General features: G+C 64.7%; 2 protein-coding genes across 3 annotated transcripts in view; one reads left to right on the top strand and one right to left on the bottom strand.

The window, feature by feature from the left end:
• The first annotated feature begins 6 nt into the window (after positions 1-6).
• PHLDA2 (pleckstrin homology like domain family A member 2) lies at positions 7-919 on the top strand. Its single transcript, XM_024749475.1, has 2 exons — positions 7-502; positions 778-919. Exon 1 carries the CDS (start codon positions 96-98, stop codon positions 489-491), a length of 396 nt encoding a protein of 131 aa, XP_024605243.1. The 5' UTR covers positions 7-95; the 3' UTR covers positions 492-502; positions 778-919.
• Positions 920-3112: 2193 nt separating this feature from the next.
• SLC67A1 (solute carrier family 67 member 1) overlaps positions 3113-19830 on the bottom strand; it is a 22834-nt gene continuing 6116 nt past the window's right edge. For both annotated transcript variants that reach the window (XM_024748939.1, XM_024748938.1), the window contains 6 exons: positions 12228-12346; positions 10777-10884; positions 9701-9801; positions 5559-5660; positions 5212-5332; positions 3113-3346 (listed from right to left, as the gene is read on the bottom strand). In XM_024748939.1, coding sequence (XP_024604707.1) covers positions 3159-3346; positions 5212-5332; positions 5559-5660; positions 9701-9801; positions 10777-10884; positions 12228-12346 — 739 coding nt within the window. In that variant the 3' untranslated portion in view covers positions 3113-3158. The remainder of the gene's footprint in view (positions 3347-5211; positions 5333-5558; positions 5661-9700; positions 9802-10776; positions 10885-12227; positions 12347-19830) is intronic.

The following is a 19830-nucleotide window of genomic DNA, read 5'->3' as shown; positions in this document are numbered from 1 at the left end:
GGGCCGTTATAAAGACAGCGCAGGGGAGCCGGGGCGCATTGCAGAGGCTGCCACCGGCGGAGCGCCTTCGCTTCTGCGAGCTGCACCCGGCCGACATGAAGACCCCCGGGGAGGTGTTGCGCGAGGGCGAGCTGGAGAAGCGCAGCGACAGCCTGTTCCAGCTGTGGAAGAAGAAGCGCGGCGTGCTCACCCCTGACTGCCTGAGCCTGTTCCCCACCGGTCCCGGCGCGCGCCCCAAGGAGCTGCGCTTCCACTCCATCCTCAAGGTGGACTGCGTGGAGCGTACGGGCAAGTACGTCTATTTCACCATCGTCACCACCGACCGCAAGGAGATCGACTTCCGCTGCGCGGGCGAGAGCTGCTGGAACGCGGCCATCACACTGGCGCTCATCGACTTCCAGAACCGCCGCGCCCTGGAGGATTTCCGCAGCCGCCAGGAGCGCGCCGCGCCCGTCGGGCAGCCCGAGGCCGGGACGGCCCGCGCGCCCTGAGCGCCGCCGCGGTGAGTGCCGCCCGCCCGCCCGCCCGACCGCTGGACGCGGTCCTCGGGGAGGCTGATGTCGACCTCGGACGTCGGGGGGAGGTCCTGCCCCGTCTAGGGAACGCTGTCGAGAGGGGACTGGGGGCCTCGACAACGCGGCGCGGCTGGGGCGCGCGGCAGGAGCCGTCGCTTGCCCCTGCCGTGTCCGGGCCTCGGGAGACCCACCGGCTGGACTCCGGCTCGCTCAGCCACCGGGCTCGGGCACAGCTCCCTGAACCTCCCCGCTCTCCCCACAGGAACCACACACTGGACGAGTCGGGCCGGACGCGGGCCGCGCCGGCAGGAGCTCAGGGAATGCCCGGAGCGGCAGAAGCCCCGGCGGCGCCCAGCCACTGACCACGGCGAGGACAAAGGCCGGGGCTGCGTCCTGCCCAGCAGAGAAGGACCCTCCCGTGCGGAGCCGCAGAGCCTCGCCCCCGCTGTGCGGGTGCATTAAATTATTGGACTATCTATGTATTTATTTTGATGGTATTTGTGTTAAAACCATCTGTCTTAATATATATACATATATATATGTGTATATGTATGTGTGTGTGTATATATATATATATATATGTGTGTGTGTGTGTGTAATCAATGTGTCCATTCCAAATAAACTACCTGACTTGTTCTCTTTTCTACCAGCCGGTGTGGTGCAGTGAGCTTCCTGCGGGAGGCGAGTGGGTGGCCCCTCCATTCAGTGTGTGTTAGTTGGGGGGAGCGGCCAGGCCACCCCAGGTGTCCGAAGGGCAAGGAAGTGCTCTTTGAATGAACACCGTTATCCGCTGGACCCTGGCCGCACCATCGCTGGAGGCGGGGAAGTGCCCTGGGAGTGGCCCTGACTTCCGCTCCCGGGTGTGGAATGGGGAGGACAGGGCCCCCGGCTTGCTCCCGGAAGCCACTCACAAAATGCCCCTGTGAGGTCATCACGCCTCCCCCATCTGAGCTGCTCTGGCCCTCGGTGGGGTACCCGACCCTAGCTGCCCCCTCCCGCCCCTGCCCAGACCCCTGAAAGGAAGCCTTCAGGCCTCTGGCTGCCCACCGGCCGCACTCCTCTTAACATGCTGCCAGCCAGTGCCTGACGTGCGGGGCCAGCAAGGTGGGCAGTGCTTCTGGGCCAACGGGAGACAGGCCTGCACCATTTCTGCCGGCGTGGCAGGAGGCTGAGGCCTCCGAGTGGCCCAGGATGTGACATCGGGATGGGGAGGCCCACCTTCTGCCCTTCCTGCCCGCTGGGACCCTGTGCATCCAGGGTTGCCCCCAAACCCCCAGGCTCCGGAGGGGAGGTGTGCCCCTCCACCTGGAAGGGCTGTGGGTGATGAAGAAGCCTAGGATGGAAGAAAGGGACAGGACGCTGATCCTGGCCTAGCCAGGGGACCTTCATTTCACCTTTGTGGCTGGAGGGAGCCAGGTGTGGGGGGCAGAGGTGAGGGGAGTGAAGGACCAAAATTGGGCCCTAATGTCAGTCACTTACCCTTGATGGGGGGGGGGGCCACCATCACAGGCCTCCTAACCGGGTGGCAGGGGTCAGACTGGGGAGGGGCTGTCCCTCTGCTGGGAGGCCTGCAGGAGCCTGGGTGCTGGGTCCAGAGAAGAAACCATTCCTGCCATGAATTTTCTCCTGAACAGCACTGTTGAAGCCCCTGTGCAAATGGGGAGGGGGCTCCTTCAGAGAGTAGAAAAGACCAACCCCAGGGTGCGCTCCCATGCTGCCCTACCCTGGAGACCCCTCCCACCAGACCCTCTGGGTGAATGACCAAAGTCAGAGGGTGGGACCCCAGTTCCTGGCGGGGCTCAAGTGGAGGCAGGGTCCGGCCTGAGCCCTTGGGTCGGGAGGGTGGGCGGACCTTGGCTCTCTGAGGCCCCTCCAGTTGGGACGTGAAATTCTGAGGTTGGGGTTTCTGAGTTTAACAGCTCCTTTTAAAGGCAGCCTGTGGGGGAGGGGTAGCCTTCCTGGTCTCAAGGGCGTCTGTAGACACCTGACAAGGTTGTCCTTTCCATACTGGTCATGGGGCACGGCAGCCTGCTGGCCTCCCTGTGTCTGGTACCCCTTCTCTGTAGCACCTGAGCTGGGAGGCGGGGGGAGGGGGAGGCACAGCTCCCCAGTTCTCAAGCCTGGATGCCTGGTCCTCCCCACTGGGCTCCCCAACAGTGAAATGAGGGTTCTTTTCCTAGACCTCTTCCCAAGCCTCAAAAGTCCTGATCTTTTCAAACAACCACGTCCTCCTTCTGTTCACGAGTGGAAGCAATTTCAAGGGCTGAGGAGGGTGCGGGCGGTGTGTGCTCGGCCCCAGGCCGGGGGTTGGTGTGGGGAGGGGGGTGTGAAGGGGTGAGCACGGAGCTCCCTGTCTCTGGGGACGTCGTGGGCAGAGCTGTCTGGGTGGCAGCAGGAGGTACTCCTCACGGGCCTCGGTGGCGGACTCCGGGGGCAGGACCCACCTCCCACGGGGATGAACTTGGGCGATTCTGCTCTCCCTGGAGCCCTGGGGCACAGCTGCAGGCCCTCTCCTCCAGGAAGCCCTCCAGCATCCAAGGCTCCATCCTGCCCTCGTCCCCAGGCCCCCTGCCCAACTGATAGAAATCAGGCTGGAAGAGGTCCTAAGGGAGTTTATTGCCAGTCTGTGCCTGGGGGCCACGGTCACCAGGCTTTGTCCATCTTTGGGGGCACAGGCTGCCTCCAGAGGACCAGCAGGACAAGGAAGTTGACGGCGAACTGCACGTGGCCGAAAACAGGGACTCCGAAGCTGTGGTACAGGAGGCCTCCCAGGGTGGGCCCCAGGGTTCTGGTCAGCGGCTGCAGAGAGGCGCAGAGGCCCAGCATGGTTCCTACGGCAGGGGAGGGGAGGGTCTCTCAGCATCACTGCCCCAGCCGCCCACGGCCTTGACACAGCTACAGCCTCCCTGTCTCCCCCGCCGCCCTCCACGCCCCACCCCCGCTCCCTCCCTGCAGACCCCCCAGCCACGCAGGGGGAGCACGGGGCCCTCTTGGATGGGGATCTGAGCCTCTGCCCTGCTCCAGAGAGTTCCCAAGCACAGGAGGAGGCTGGGAACAGGGCCCCAGGTTGTGGGCCAGGCCCCCCCGCACCAGGCCTGCCTGAGAGGTGGCATCCCAGCCAGGGGCCTCCCGAAGCACCGCGGTGAGGGCTGGGCCACCACACACCCCTGTCACCTGGCTCCCGCCCTCACGTGGACTGCAGGGAACTCCCCCCAGGGCGGGGGAGGGGCTTTGGGGCGCTCGAAGGGCCCGCACCTGCTTCTCTGCACCCACTTCCCGGGCTCGCCTGGCTGCCTGCACCCCTCTTACCTGACACCCCTACCTCCACGCCCCTCTTGTCAGCTGTGCCCTATGAGGGCCACCAAGCGTGTGGCTCCTGTCAACACTGCTGTCTGCCCCGAGGGCCCCAGGCTCCAAGGGCTTCACAGCCCTCGCTCTGGGAGCTGGAAAGGCCTGCCCTTGGGTCAGCTGGGCGTGGCCAGCCTCTCCCGACGCCCACATGCCCTCTCTCCTTCAGAGCAGCCTCTCCCTACGCCCACATGCCCTGCAGACACCAGGGAGCAATTACCGCCCCCTCTGTGGTTTCCGGTTCCCAGGCTGGTGCTGGGAACCGGCTCCTGGCTCCTTCCAAGCTGAGGGATGGTGCCTCTGGCACATGGGGCCCTGGTGGACCGGATCTGCCCCGCCTTCCTCCCTCTCAGGCTCCGCCCTCCTCCCTCTCAGGCCCTGCCCTCATCTCTCGAGGCCTTGCTCCCCTCCTCTCTCCTCCTGGCCTCTCACACCTGCCAGCCCACAGCCTCCAGGAAGCCCTCCAGGACCAGTCTAGCCTCCCAGGACCACAGAGCCACAGGTCTGGCCGGCCTTGGGGTCCCCAAGGCAGTCCTGAGAAGAGGCCTTGACCAGCAAAGACCTCCCCATTTTCATCAGGGCCTCTAGACCTCAGTCTGACCTTCCCAGACAGGCAGGTAGATGGACAGAGGGTCAGCCAGGGCCCTGAACTTTCTGGCCCTGCTGCCAAGGAGGGAGGTCTTTGACCTCAACCGGCCCACAGGAGCCCTTGACCTTGACCTGCACCATGCCCGGGGCAGCACGGGGGCAGAAGCCTGGGCAGCATCGGGCCCAGGGACCCCCAGTCTGGATGGGAGACTCCTTGGCCTCAAGAAAGAAGGCCAGGTGCAGAGTGGGGGGACTGCGGGTCCACCTCTGGGGGCGCCTGAGTCCCACTGGGTGGCCCGGGGGCAGCACTCACTCCCTCACTCGTTCACTCAGGAAGCACCTGCACATCCCGTGCGCAGGGAGGGAACAGGAGGTGCTCCCCATGCTAGCCACCCCCTCTGGCCTCTAGCCATTCTCTGCCCATGCTTCAGAGCCAAGCCAGACGCCACCTCCAGGAAGCCCTCCTCCCCTCCCCCAGGCCTGGCCCTGGACTGATCAGCAGGGCCTGGTGCAGGGTTGGCTGGGTCTGGCTGGGCTGGGTGGTGGGCAGGATTCTCTCCTGAGCCCTCTTGCAGCCCACCATCCCCATCCTGCCCACTCAGACCCCCAGCCGCCCACCCTACTCAATGCCCACTGAGTCCAGGCAGGTCCCACATTAAGGCAGCTGCTTTGCCGGAAACTGCTCAGCAAGCTTCCCAGAGAGGAGGGCCGGGGTCTCCCCAGGGCCTGCCCATCACCCGGCCCGGGATGCCGCACTCACCCGTGTCTGAGGCCGAGACGGCATTGGTCAGCATGCTGTCGGTGACCACGTTGAGGGCACACAGGCTGAAGACCAGGCCTGGCGCGAGGAGGCACAAGTGGAAGACATTGGCCATCAGCGCCTGCCGAGGGGCAGAGCAGGGGTCACGGTCACGGGGGCCTTGCAGGGCCTCGCGGGACCAGGGTGGAACTGCCCATCCCTGAGGTCCCACTGAGGTGGCCCTGGGTTGGGGTAGAGGGGGCCAGGGGGCCCAGGGGCTCAAGTGCAAACTGGGCACCGGCAGAGGGTCAGGGGAGCGGGCCTGGGACCCTGCTCTTTGCGGGGCAGCCAGAGGCGGGAGCTCTCACCATGGCCAGTCCCACCACGCTGAACACCAGCACGCTGGCCCGGAGCAGGGCTCCCTCAGAGAAGTGGCTGCTCAGCCACCCGATGACCAGGCCCTGGAAGACCTAGGTGAGGGCGAGAGGGTGGAGGTGGGCGCAGCCGGGCCTGGGGAGGGGGGCTGGGCTGCGGCCAGCTGCGGGACCTCCCCCACCACCTGCAGCCCCTGGGGCCACTGCCACCAGCCACAGCAGGCGCCAGGCGCAGGGCACAGGGGTGAGCCTGTGGTACCCACGATGGTCTCAAAGTCCCAGGGGAGACGGGGCCAGCAGCCTGGGCACCTCGCACGCACACGCACACGCACCCACGCACGCACACGCACACGTACACGCACCTGCGCACACACGCGTGCACAGCCAGCCACTCAGAGGTCCGAGTTCCACACTCAAAACTAATCCCTGCAGTTTCAGGCGTGATAAACGCATTTTAATCGAAGGGCCGGTTAACTCCTGGTGGGGGTGGGGAGGCCACGGCTTACGGTGCAAAGAGCTTCTTTGATAGGAAAATGCTCCCAGTGTGGCCCCGACTCCAACCCTGGGGACCCTTGGGGCCCTGGGAAGCCCCCTACCGTGTCACCTGGCCCCCATCCTGGCCAATCACTCGTCCTCAGCCCCCTCTTTGGCTGTCTCCTCTGGGAGGTGGGACCTGCCCCATTCACAGATGGGGAGACCAGGGCACAGAGGAGAGGGGGGCTGGATTGGGACCCGAGCTCAGAGCCCTGCTGCCCATGTGGGGTCGCCCTCCCAGCTGGCCCTGTGGAGGCCTGGCCCCAGCAGGCGGGCACACCAGCTACTGTCAACTGGGGCCAGGGACTGGGCCAGGAGCCCTGTGTCCTCCACATCTCAGGAGGCCACAGCTCCAGTTACAACTGGGTAAACTGAGGCCCAGAGGGTGGATGTCACTTGCCTGAGGTCCCAGAGCTGGCCAGGAGTGGGGCTGGGCTGGAGCCCAGGGCGGTGGACTTGTCCTGAGCCTGGGCAGGTAAGCAGGGGGCAACCAGTCTCCCCAGATAACCCCCACTGTTGCTCGGCCCTCCACTCCCAGCTCTGTCCTCCTGGCCGCAGCCCCCTCTCCCGGCCCCAGGGTCAGCCAGCCAGGAGCCAGGCTCCCCTTCCTGCCCTTGTGGGGGTGGGAGGAACGGCCCAGAGCAGGGACACCCTTGACGCTGGGGATGTGACTCAGAGGGCAAACCCAGCCCTCGGCCATCCCCAGGCCAGGGGGAGGAGGCTCCCTACCTGGTCCCCTGCCACCTCCTCCAGGCAGACAGGAAGTGCCCGGGGCGCAGTGGGTTTGGAGCAGCACCCCCTGGGGCTGGGGTCAGGCCGCGGCTGCGCCCTGTGACGGGGCGGGCCCACCCCTGCGGAACAGGACGGGCCACTCCGAGCTGCCTGCCTGGCAAAACGAAACTGTCTCAAACCAGCACCAAAGATGTCCTTCTTTAAAAAAAAAAAAATCCTACTTTCACACTTGCTTATCTTCGTTTTCGTTTGTTTAAAGGGAAGATCTACTTGGCAAGCGTCTTGTAGTGCCCTACACCCCGAGAGGAAACCACCAAACCAGGAGAGAGGTTTCAATCTGCCTCAGCTTTTCATACAGAGCCAGAGAGCAGGACCCTAATGGACTGGGATCGTCTTTCCATTTTCCCATTAACTTGAACAAAGCCTAAACTTTCGTGCCTTACGGGTTATTACATGAAACTAGAGCTACCAAGCACACCAGAAATTTCACTTTCTCCCAACCCTCCCACCTGGAGACCCTGTCTGCTCACCTGTCCTGCTCCCCGCTGCCCTGGCCCGAGCCACCTCCACCTCCCCGGAGGTCACATCGGCCACAAGCACCCAGTTCCCCAGCAGGGGGCTAGTAAGACCACATCCAGCCTCCAAATGGTTCCACCCACTCCGAGTAAATCTGAGTAAATCTGGGTCCTTCTTGGCCTTGCAGACCATGCCCCACACGTCTTCAGAGGGCAGTCCTCTCCCCTCAGGCCGGCCCAGCCACCCCAGGGCCTTTGCACCTGCAGCCCCTCCCTGTCTGAAGTTCTCTCCCTCCAAGCCTCTCCGTGGGCCAGTGGAGAGCCTACCAGCCCTAACTAACCATAACCCCAACCCTTACCCCATCTGAAGTGGCATTTCTGCCCCTCCAAGGGTCCTGATTCTCCTTTGCGGTTTTGTCGCCCCTGACACACCAGATGCGCCAGTGGTTGGGGGCTTGCCTCCGTCTCCCCCACCCCATACGACGGAAGCTCCCTATCACTGCAGCGGCGCTGTGCCTGGGGCACAGATGAAGGCCGAGTGGGGGGCCCTCGCAGGAGGGTCCTAGAGGGACAGAGGGCTGCCAACCCCCCCTGGGGAAGGGTGACCACCATCCCCTCGTGTTAGGACCATCCGGGCTGCCACCCCCTGAGACCCCAACCCCAATGATCCCTGTACCCAGGGGGCTGGAAGGGGATGCTGGTGGGGGGGATCGCCCTTGGGATCAGGCGGCAACCACACCTCAGGTGGGGCAGGAAATGGTCTGCAACGGAAGCAGCAGGTACAAGAGCAGCTGTGGGGGACCAGGTGGGAGGCATGGTTCACCCAGTGGCGGGGCCGCCTCCCCGGACCCTCGGTGACCAGCTCTACCCTGGCGGGGCAGGGAGGGAGGCACCCGACGAAGGTGGCTTGGGCCTCCCCTGCAGACGCATCTCAGGCCCTCAGCCGCCTCCACCTTCCCTCCGCTGGACTTAGGGCCTGGGGCCTGGCACCCCACACCGCTCCATGGGCTCCCTGCCCTCCCCAGGCTCCTCCACCCGGTCGGCCTGTGTTGGGGTCCCCAGCCCCCCACCCCCAGGCACTTTCCCGAATCCCACCGCTGCTCTCCAACCCTGTCCACCACCATCCTCACAGGTGCTGGAGCCCAGGTCCGTCTCGGTCAGGCCCACCCTCATGCCTGACCAGGCCAGAGGCTACCAGGGTCTGTCCCTGAGGGCCTCGAGGGGTCCGCCGGCTTCAACCAGGGTATAGGCTTGGTCTCCTGGTCCCGGGGAGCCCAGGACAAGCTCAGGCTGGTGCTCTGGTCCCAGGCAGGCAGGAGCAGCCGTTTATTTTATTTTAAAAATTGTCTTTTATTTTTAAGATTGTTATTTATTTCTTTTTGGCCACAATGCACCGCTTGCGCGGATCTTAGCTCCCCAACTAGGGATCAAACCTATGCCCCCTGCAGTGGAAGCATGGAGCCCTAACCACTGGACCTCCAGGGACGTCCCAGGAGCGGCCGTTTAGAAGAAAGCTCCAGTGGCCCCCAATCCAGAGTACTATTACTGTTGTTGTTGCTTTCTGTTTCTCTCTTTTCCTCCACCAGGCTGGCACTTCCCAGCCCACCCAGCTAGGCCATCTTGGCCCACGGTGGGGTGGGGGGCCAGCCCCTCCCAGGAGTGGCTATTTTAGAACCAGAGTCTAGTCCTGGGCCCAGAGGCACGGGCAGCAGATGGCCTGGAGGTGCTGGGAATGCCACTCGCTTCCGGAGAGCGTGAGCTCTCTCCCCCGCCCAGGCAGGTCCCGGAATAGCCCTCCTGCGCTCCGGCTGTCAGGCAGATGTCCCGGGTGGCGGCTGCACGTCGCCACCTGTCCCCGCCATGCTCACGCGACTGGCGGGCAGGCGGGTGGGACGCAGAGCCCGGCCATTCTCCTTGTAACGCGCCCCACCGCCGGGGTCTGCCCCCTTCCCGACCTGTCCACCGCCGGCGCCCAGACGGACACGCGGCGGACCACGGGCCTCCGCCGTGTTTCCCAATGGGAGGCCAAGGGCTCGCCAGCCTCCACTGTGGATGAGTCTCCCCTCTCCCCTCTCAGACGGGACCTCCGGGCAGATGGGTGGGCAGACAGACCCAGGCGTGGGAGCCGCGAGCAGGGAGAGGAGGACAAGCCAGAAGCTAAGGTGTGCATGCAACACCCAAAAGGCGGGCATGCAGGACGGCACCTGCGCTGCGGAGAAACCGGGTGCCGGTGCTCTGTGAGGTCCTGGGACCCCAACACAGGCCGACTGCCCAGAGGACCCTGGGAGGGCAGGGAGCCCACAGAGCGTGGGGTGCCGAACCCCCGCCCACCCTGTGCGCCCAGCATCCACTCACCATCTGGAGGACCCCGAAGAAGGACATGAGGTAGCCGGCCTGGGCGGCCTCCAGCTGAAAGAAGTCCATGGAGATGAGGGAGAACATGACCATGAAGAGCCCTGGGCGAGGTGGGGGGTCAGGGGTGAGGGGTCAGGGCTGCGCAGTTGTGCCCACACCTGCTCCCCCCATCAGGTGACCGTCACGGTGCCAGGGGCTTGGCCGCGGTGCCCGGCTCAGGGAAGACCAACGTGAACCTTCTCCGAGGTTGTCCCTGGCAGGTCCACCCCATGCGGCTGCTGTGGGCCGTGAACAGGAAGGTGCCGGAAGCTGCCCCGTGCACAGGGTGGCCACAGCCCAAGGCCGTCTGGGGGTGGAGACTGGGAGATGGGGAACCCTGGGCTGGTAATGTAGGAGGATTTGGCCCCAGAACTGACGTCGGTGACCTGGGTTCCCGTCACTGTGCCCCACTGAGCCATCCTGAGTCACAGATGGAGCTGGGCGGGGGGCTTGCCCAGTTTGCCTGGACAGAGAACTTCCTGGGCTGAGGGACTAACCCTTTAGCGCCAGTGTGGGGGCACCTGAGCGCCTGTCAACCCTGCCTCGCTGACTTGTCCTCTGCACTCCTCCCCTGGTTGGAGGACCCCAGATGGGGGCTCTGAGCGGTCACTACTGGGCACGACTGCGGTCAGGGATGCCCTCAGTTCCACCGAGAATGTGTGCGTCCACCTGCAGACGTACCGTCTTTCCCTCCTCCCAGACTGTCCTGAGAGGCCCTGGAAGCCACAGGCCGGGGCAGCGAGACCTTCTGTAGAGCAGGGGTAACTGGGGCCCGAGCAGGGCCCTGGGGGGCAGGAGGGAAGGACGGAGACCCTCACTTCTTCCTCCTTCTGGCCTGTGCAGCCACATCTGCATGAACCAGTGGGCCGTCACCCTCTCTGGGACAGATGTGACTGGACAGGGCCCAGTGGAGTCTCGGAGCGTGGGACACAGGGCAGCGCGAAGGGGTGACGCGCGGGCTGCAGACCTCCGTCTCCGCGGCCCCGAGTTCTCAGCCGCACCGGGCTCTGGACGCTGGCCGGGCGGCCGGGACTCACCTGAGGGGAAGCTGCAGATGACCTTGACCAGAAACACCGGCAGGACGCCGGGCTGCAGCAGCACGCAGGTGATGGCCTTCAGGTCAAACACGCTGGCCTTGGGTTTCCCTGAGGCACCCGGAGAGGCCACGGTAGCACCGGACAGCCCGCGCCCCAGGGCCCACTGGGTGCGGAGGAAGCACTCCGGCTGCCCGGCGCCCCACACCCACCGGGGATGTGAGCTCGTGCTCAGCGTGCCTCCCACCAGCCCGCCCCCCAACCCCACCGTGAGCCCCGGGCAGCTCATCACACTCAGGACTGGGCCTCGGGCCCTGCTGACCCGGGGGACCTCTGAATTCAGGGGGCGGCCTGGCCTGGACCCGGGCTCCAAGTGATGGAGGCTCTCACTCCCCAAACCCGCATGACCGCGGCAGCTGCTGCCTGCCTGGCCCTGGATCTGGGCGACGGCATGACAAGGCTGGTGAGGCAGCCGTCGGCCAGGAGCGGCCGCTCTTGGTGGCTGCGAGCGGCCACCTTACCCTGATCCGGAGGACGCTTGGGTGCCACGTCATAGCCTCCCAGCTGGGTGCGGCCGTGCCCCCCTGCTTGCCTCTCCCAGGTTCTCCTATGCCTCGGCCCTTTTCCTCTGTCTCTTTGCAGGCCAGGCCCCCACCCAGGCCCTCCCTCTTGACTCTTTCTGGGCTGTTCCATCACAGCCAGGGCTCAGGGGCCTCCTGTCCCAGGTGGGTCTCTCCAGAGCTCTCGGTCACCCGGCCAGGAGGCATGGGGTCCCTGTGCCAGGCCAAAGTGGCTGGGCTGGGACGTCCTGGAGGGGACCCCCCTCTCGAGCCCTGACCGCTCCTCGTGGGGCCTGGGAGGCACATTGAGCCCACAAGCTCTAACCCGACTGTGCTCTGCCCCCCGCCTCGGCACCCCACCCCGGGAGCTGTGCTCCCTCACGTGCCCCCATACAGCACAGTGACCGACTGCTCTGGGCAGGGTCTGGGCAGGACCTCAGGGTCCTGGTTCGCCATGCCCGCCCCATCCCAGGTCCCTCCTGGTCCTTTCCAGGCTCAGCTCCAGTGGTGTCCGAAGCTGGGAGATGCCCAGCATCCTGGAGGGGCCCAAGGAAGGAAAGAGGGCTTGAGTGGCCCCGAATGCCCCAGGCCCATTGCCTGGAGCACATCCCCTCTGCCCCCGCAGATGAGAAGCCACCGGGGATGCTTTGGCACATCGTGGTATTGGCAAAGCCTCCCTGAAGGGTGGGCCGGGCTGGGGGAGGCCTAGCCTGAGGTCCAGGGTGCTGGCTGGTGGGAGGGGAGGGCTCACACTTCACTCTGGCCAAGCATCCGGAAGTGGCATACCTGGTGGGGTGTAACCGGTGAGGTGTGTCCGGCAGGGTAGACCCAGCGGGATGTACCTGGTGGGGCCTACTTGTGTGTATCTGCTGGGGTGTGTCTGGTGTAGCTTACCTGGCAGGGCAGCCTGGGCACGGGCGCTGGCCCCTTTGGTGCTGGTGGGGATGCAGGTGAAGCTGAGGATGGCTCCCAGGAGGTTGACCACAAGAGCCACGATGACCGGACACTGAATCCTGTGAGCGACAGTTGTGGTCACACAGGGCTCAGGCCCCAGGGCACAGGTGTCACCTGCGGCATCTCCCCCACCTGCCCCTTCAGGCACACTCAGGCTCTGACAGCTGAGAACAGCTCAAACCCCAGCACTCATGTCCTCGCAGGCTTCGAACTGGAAGCCAGGCCACGGAACCCTCAGGGCACATCAATGAGGTGATGGATGAAGAAACAGAGGAAGCTCTTGCCTTCCCGACCCTCAGGCTGTGGATACAGCATATGCGTCCTGGCGGCCTCTGAGCATGGGTGGCAGTGGGAGCCAGAATGTGAGCCCCAGAAGGGCTGGGCAGGGGCCTGGGGCGGGTGGCGACTCTCCAGGGGACGTTTGGCTCCCAGGCTGCTGAGGGGTGAGAAAGGCCCCCAAAGGACCGGGCTGCTGTGCGGTGTGCACCCACTGCTCCCGGCTTGGACGGGGCTGTTAGAGGCCTGGGGGCTGTGTTCCGCGGAATTGGAACCAGCAGGGAGGATGCTCCCCAGACAACCCTGGCAGCGCCAAGGGTCCTCCCCACCCTGTAGAGCAGGAGACTGAGGCTCCCGGGGGAAAGGGCCCCGTCCCCAGAACCCTCAGTCCTCCGGGCTCTGGTGGGACTGGAGGGGCCGCCTGGGGTGGAGGAGGGCAGCTGAGAAAGTGACCACTGCCCTCAGTGACTCAGGTGAGGCAGGGTGCTGGCTCACGGTGAGCAAAATGCCAGGTGGCACTGGGGCCAGGGCGCCAAGAGGGGCTGGAGAGACGGGGGCTGACGTGCCCGGTGGGCAGGGGCTTGGGTTTGAATCTCAGCTCCACGCACCCACATGGAAGACTGTGGGACCCCCTGCAGCCCCATCTGCGTCCTGGCGATTGTCATGCCTCTTTCCCCTCCTGGGGGAGGACAGGCCTGCACTTAGGGGGCCTCAGGAGCACCCCACCACCACTTCCTGGAGGGGGCGGGGCAGGCTGGGCCCATGGGGTAGGGGGGGCGTTTGGCCCCCCGATAAACCTAGGACACAGCCCTCAGGGTGCCTTCCCGCCTGCCCACAGCGGCACCAAGGGTCGTGACTCAGGCACTCAGCTGTCACTTCTGAGGGAGCATTTCCCCTCCACGAGTCACTACGTGGAAACTCAGCCCTCAACCTCTCTGGACCGCACGGGCAGACCTCGGCCTCCAGCTCCAGGCAGCCCGTGTCACCCGGGACAAAGGCACTGGGGCCCGGCCCCTCTGATTGTCACCGTTTCCCCCTGAGGGCTGGAGGAAGACAAAGAGTGAAACAGAAGATTCATACTGAGCCGGGCTGCTTCGACCGCCAGGCCTGTGCACAGCCGAACACCCTGCCCCTCTGAAGCACGGAAAACTCCTATACATCCTGCAAAGGCCCTCTCTGTGAGGCCCTGCCCCTCTTCCCCAGTGGGCGCCCTGTCCTCTGAGAAGGGCTTGCTCTACTCCAGGGCCAGTATCCACCCCTGAGGGCAGGTGGGCCTGGGTGGGACCCTGTGCAGAGACCCCAGTGGGCATCAGAGCGTGGACTAAATGGACGACAAAAGTCCTGCCCCAGACCTTGTCAGTGTCCTGGGAGACGCCCTCCGCACTTTCACGTGAGGCAGCCATAAGCTGCCTGTGACCTTCCTCCGAGTTCAAGGAGAGGACTCCCCTGCCCCCACTCCACCACAGGTGCACCCACGCGCACACACCTGCACACATACATGTGCATGGCTCCTGCGGGAACCCCAGGCAGGGAAGCCAGTGGGGACTCCAGCACCAGAGAATGGGCCTCGGCAGCCCCTTGTTTCTGGGGCTGGGACCTGCCCGGGCTCACACAGTTGGTCAGTGCTGCAGCCGGCACTGTCCAGTCTGCATGTGCCACCGACCTCTCCCCTCCCAGACGGGCCCATCTCTGGCCCCCAAGCCGATACCCACTGCCCAGGATGCTGGACATTTGGGCTTTCTGGCGGCAGGGGTTCCGGACAAGTGGGCGAGTCCATTGGCTGCCAGGTGGGAAGGGTCAGAGGGCACTGGACCCCAGAGTGAGGCCTCTGCTCAGACCCAGGGGAGGCATGAGGCCGGGTACGGGCCCCACAGGCCACCGTCAGAGAGAGGGGCCCTTTCTTCAGGACTGTGGCCTCACAGGCCCGCACGTCACTGCTCCGGGCCTGCCTGGTCAGGGACAAAACCAGCTTTCTTTGCCAGATGCCCCGGAAGTGCGTGAGAGCAGAGGCGGCCACTTAGATGGCTATTTTGGGAGGCTGGTGACAAGTGAGGGGTGGTGGCAGGGAGCCAGGCCCCTTCTCCAGAGATCTCTCCTGTCCCTGTGTGGCAGCCAGTGAACCGAAGGGGACACGGGGACCCTCGGGGGCCCCGGGAGGGTGTCGGGGCCCACAGCTGCCCCAGGGGAGGCTTGGGTGTCCTTCCCCACCCAGAGTGCTCTCCGACTCCCCCAGACAAAATGGCAGAAAGGAAAGTGGACAGACGGCAGGAAAGCGTGGCAGCCCCGGGTCCCACACGGGGGCCTTCTCGGTGGGGACGCCCTCCAGCCTCGTGCCCCTACCCACTGCTGCTCTGTCGTTCGAGACACAGCTCGGGAGCCCCTCCCCGGGGGCCTCCAGTCAGCCCACCCCCAGAGTCTGCCTCTGGCCCTGGGGACCTCTGGGACGCCAGTCGCGCAGGATGGGGCTCTGGGCCACCTGTCCACTGGCTCACTGGACTGTTTTTACAAACTGGGCACTGACCATGAGGCAGGCACTGTTAGCGTGTCTTTGTCTACCCACCCCCTTTTATTTTTGGTTGAATGCATGGACGGGAGACTGGACGGATGGACCCATGGACACCCTGAAAGGGCCCCGGGCCAGACTCAGGGCACCCGAATTCTCTGTCCCTTCTCTGTAGCTACCCTGCTGGGTGACCTCCTTTCCTCAGATGCAAATGAGGGCTAGACTCACAGGGGTCACCCTCCAGGGACCCCCTGTCCCACGCCAAGGCTGTCCTGGAGGCAGCCCACCCCAAGTCCCGCCGATGGGAGGCCTGTGGAACTGACCACGGCTGCCACCGGCGCTGGTCAAATGGCAGCGGACACAGACACCACTTTTATCCTTATCTCGAGGGCCCGGAAGTTGCCGACGTGACGTTATCAGGAGGGTGGCAGGCCTGGCCATCTGCCCACCCGGTGCGGACTCTGAGCCGGATGCCGTCCATCTCCCGCCCGGCTTGGAGGGGACAACTCCTCCTGCAGCTGGAGCTGCCCTCTCTCCCCGCGTGCTCCGGGGCTCCCAGAGGGGATGGCACTCGGCCAAGGTCCCCAGGCCTGGCCGCAGGTGGGGCTCAGGGCCTCCTGGGCTGCGTACCCCTGTCCTGTCCAAACTGAAGGGCAGGCTGGGGTCAGCTGGCTTCATGGGAAGTCTGGCCGTGCGGGGATCCTGAGAGGCACCGGGCATCCAGCCTGAGCTTGCGGGGGAGAAGTCCCCCTGCCTCTCCTGATCCACAGTCCCTGGCCCTGTGGCTAGAACGGTGTCTGAAAATGGACGTCTTGTGGGTCCACCCCATCTTGTGGGACGTCAGCCCCCCTCTGGTTTCCGAGTCCCAGAAAAAGGCCCTAACGCTGTGTCCGGCCTAACCCTCTGCAGCCCTCTGTGTCCCCTGAGCATCTGTCCACACAGGCCTCCAGGCAAGCCCCAGCCTCCTTCCTGCCCCGGGGCCTTTGCATGGGCTTCCCCTCTGCCCGGAACACCGTCCAGCTGACAGGTCTAGGCTGAGGTTCCCAGCCCCACTGCTCTCAGCCATTTGTGCCCTGTCCATGGACCTCCTAGTGCCTGAAACACCCGGGTTCTGTCTGCAGGGGCGGCGCGAGCCCCGGGGTGGGGGGAGACCTCCACACCCTCGGTGAGCCATCTCCAGCACCAAGTGGGGTAGGCAGCCTGGGTGACCCGTGAGTCACCCCTGTCCCAGAGCCACTCAGGGCAGCCCTAGATGTCTACTCATTAACTCCAGGGACACTGCCGTGTCACTGGGGTGGAAACCTTCCGTCAGCAGGATAAGGGTTTCCCATTCCCTCGCCCGGACCAAGGGCCGAGATACGGTTCTCGGGTCGACTGGCTCCCCCCAGGCCTCCAGATAAGCAGCGGGGTCACACCAGCCGAGTCACCAGGGCCTGCTGGGTGCGGCGCAGGGCTGCAGTCAGAGCGGGGCCACAAGCCGGCCAGTGAGTGCCCAGGAGGGCCAGCCGGTGACACTGAGGCCCCGGTTTGCCTGACCTCAAGGGTCTGTGGCTGGACCTAAAGGAGCGGCCACCCTGGTGGGCCACCTCCGGGGGACAGAGCCTTTGGGGGCTGGACTGCGGGCCCAGCTGTACCTGTGGCCTGTGTACAGCACCTCAGCGCTCAGAGGAGCAGGGGGTCCTGCGAAGACCCCCCCACACACACTAAGTCCAGCCATCAGGCCTGGGCTCTGCCTGACCCCACCATCAGCGGCGTCTGACAGGTGGCCCCCCACTTCTCAAATCCCGGAGCACCCCCGACCCGGGACCCAACTCTGGTGGTATTAGCAGGTTGGTGCCGCCCACCCCAGAGGCAAACTGGTGGGCCAGCAGAGAGGCTGGACAAGGGAGGTGGGGCATCTGCCCTTGCCTTGGGGCATCAGGGTCCCGGAGCCCACCTTCCCTGGGCCTTGGATGGAGACTGGGGGCCCACTTGGGGGAGGGGATGATAGAGGCCTCCCCAGGCTGTGAGGTGCCAGGCTCGGGGACATGAGTCACAGAGCTGCCCCCTCACCTGCTAAATGACTCAGGACCCAGGTCTGGGTCCTCCATGGGAGCTAGGCCTCCCAGCCCTGAGCTCCAGACTGGGCCCAAACCAGTTATACCACTACCCAGCCCACGGCAGTGGCTGCCAAGGCCACTTCCTCCTTCCACCTGCTTCCCAGCAGGGGGTGGGGCACGGCTGGGGACTTTAGGGGCCTTTAGGGGGCCGGGGTGGAGGTGGGCAGGGAGGAACGGCCAGGGAGACCTCACACCATGCCTCAGTTTTGATTGAAGGGGGGGGACGGTGGGAATGTGGCCTTTACATCTTGCCTGGGCCTTGCCAAGAGGCAGAGCAGGCTGTGGGCCAGCAGAGAGGCTGGACAAGGGAGACGGGGCATCTGCCCTTGCCTTGGGGCATCAGGGTCCCGGAGCCCACCTTCCCTGGGCCTTGGATGGAGACTGGGGGCTCCATGGGGGAGTCTTACCCTCTCCGGGGTCTCGGTCTCCCCACCTGTCAAAGGAAGTGTATACAGCGCCTTAGATCTTGGGATGAAAGAAGGGAAGCTAGTGGGATGCTCAGGAAGGTGAGGGCAGGGGTGGGGGTGAATTTGGAGGCTACTGGGAGGGAGAGGGAAGTGAGAGTGCCTTCTGGGTCAGCAGCTGGGCTGGAGCAGAGGGCAGGAGGGAACGTGGGGTGGGGCTGGCCAGAGGAGGCCTCTGTGTGTGGTGGTGGCGGGGGGAGCGGGAGGGACGCTGGCAAGGTGAGGAAGGTTGCCCATGGCCCACAGTAGCAGGTGGCTGGGCTGGGAGGTGAACTCCGAGTCTGGGCGCTGAGAGCCCCGTTGTGAGGGGCAGCTAGCGGGGCTCCTCCCTGCGTCGTCTCTCCCTTCCCAGCACCCTCCTCACGCCCCTGGTGCCCCTCCTTACTCTGCAGCCGCTGACCCTCTTTCTTTCCTCCCTGGGGACAGAGGTCCTCTTTCTCCTGACCCTGGTCCATCTACCAAAACAGGCTCCGCCCTCATCGCACATGGAGAGAGGCAGCTCTGGTTCAGGCGGAATCCGTCACGGGCGCAGGGTCCCATCCTTGACCCACACGCCTGGATCGCCCTCCCTTCTGGTCCTCCTGGTACCTTTTCCTGATCTCCGGCTTCTAACATGAAGTGCCGGGCACCAGCCTCCATCTTAAGCAGTTCCCAGGGCTAAGAAGCCACCCACTCAAGGACACAGCCCCACTGTCCTCCAGCTCAGACTCCCCCACCCAGCCACCCACTCTGGGGTTCCTTCAAGTGTGTGCTGAGCACCAGAGTCATCCTGACGGAGACCCAACTCCTGCTGGCACCCTGGCAGCTCAGATCTCAGCGAGGCCCTCGACTCCCCCAGGGCCAGCCCCAGAGTCTGGGCACGGCCTTGAGTTCACACTTACACCCCAGCCATCAGCAAAGCCAAGCCAGAACCTGCCCCTGCCCTCTCCCCACCACGGCCATCCCTTGTCCACCTGCCGTCCTCTCCCACCTGGACTGATTCAGTAGCCACCTCTCTGGTCTCCCTGAGGTGGCCTTAGCCTCCACATTCTCGACACAGCAGCCAGGTCATCCCCTGCCCCTGCTCATGCCTCCCAGGGCTCCATGGCCTGACCCACTGCCCACCTCTTCTCCTCCACTCCAGCCACACGGGTCTTCTCGCTTCCCCAACCTCAGGGCCTTTGCACTTGCTATCTCTTTGCCTCTCCAGATGTCCTCCAGCCTGACGTTATAGGAATACACATCATGTTCATTCCATCTGAGGACTCGCCTGTCCTGTTCACCACTGTATCCCAGAACCTGGAATCCCAGGGGCACTTAATAGGTGTTCAATAAACGTCGATGGGGAAATGAATGAAGCAGTCCTGCCCTCTGCACCCCACCCTCCTGCTCACAGCACTTAGCAGAGCCAGCCACCCCCAGCCCAGCTCTGAGGAAATGATGGGGAGGGGGTGGGGGGCGGAGGCCTTGAACAGACCTCCCTCGAGAGAGGCAGCTGCCTTGACAAGGCCACTGTGCCCTCCTGTCCCCCAATCCCTGGGGCTCAGCCATCATCGGCTCTCAAGTCTGGGGCTGGTCTGGGGGCACTCAGGGAACCTGGGGAAACTCAGGCCCCCAGGGGCCCCGGCATATGGTCATTCAAGATGGCAGGGCCAGGTGCTGGCCTCATGCTGAGTGCATGCATGTGTGGTTCAGACACCAGGAAGGCCCCTCGCCTGAATGGAGGCCCAGGGCAGCTCATCCAGGCCCAGGCAGGGTGGGCGGGTCACCAGCTGGCACAGGGCCTCCACCCACAGCTGGGCCGGGCACCTGGATCCCCAGAGCAAAACCAAGGTCTTGGGCCTGAATGAAGGTAAGGTGCAAAGTCCATTCCTATGTAGGAAGCTGGCTTTGAGTGGGTGTTGGAGCGCCTGGGGGAGGAATGGGGGTGGGGCAGCATAGGGGGCAGCAGCAGAAGCTTTCTCCCTGGCCAGGCAAGGCCTCTCCAGGGCCAGGTGTCCTAAGTCCAAGGGTATGCACGCCTAGGGCCACTGGAACAGACGGCTCTGTGCAGTCCCACTGCAGGGTCTGTCCCTGGAATGGGGTCCACTCTGCAGACCACATGTGAGAGCTGCCGCCCACAGGCTCTCAGGACGCTGGGCAGGAGTTGAGTTTAGCCCCCGGACCCCTGGGTGCGCAAAACTCGGGGTGGGCTGGGCGGTGAGGGCAATAGAGACCTTTAG

Source organism: Neophocaena asiaeorientalis, unplaced genomic scaffold (genome assembly GCF_003031525.2).
Source record: "Neophocaena asiaeorientalis asiaeorientalis breed wild unplaced genomic scaffold, Neophocaena_asiaeorientalis_V1.1 scaffold43, whole genome shotgun sequence".
NCBI lineage: Eukaryota > Metazoa > Chordata > Mammalia > Artiodactyla > Phocoenidae > Neophocaena > Neophocaena asiaeorientalis.
The sequence above is the reverse complement of the archived record's forward strand: the minus strand, read 5'-3'. Positions and strand labels throughout refer to the sequence as shown.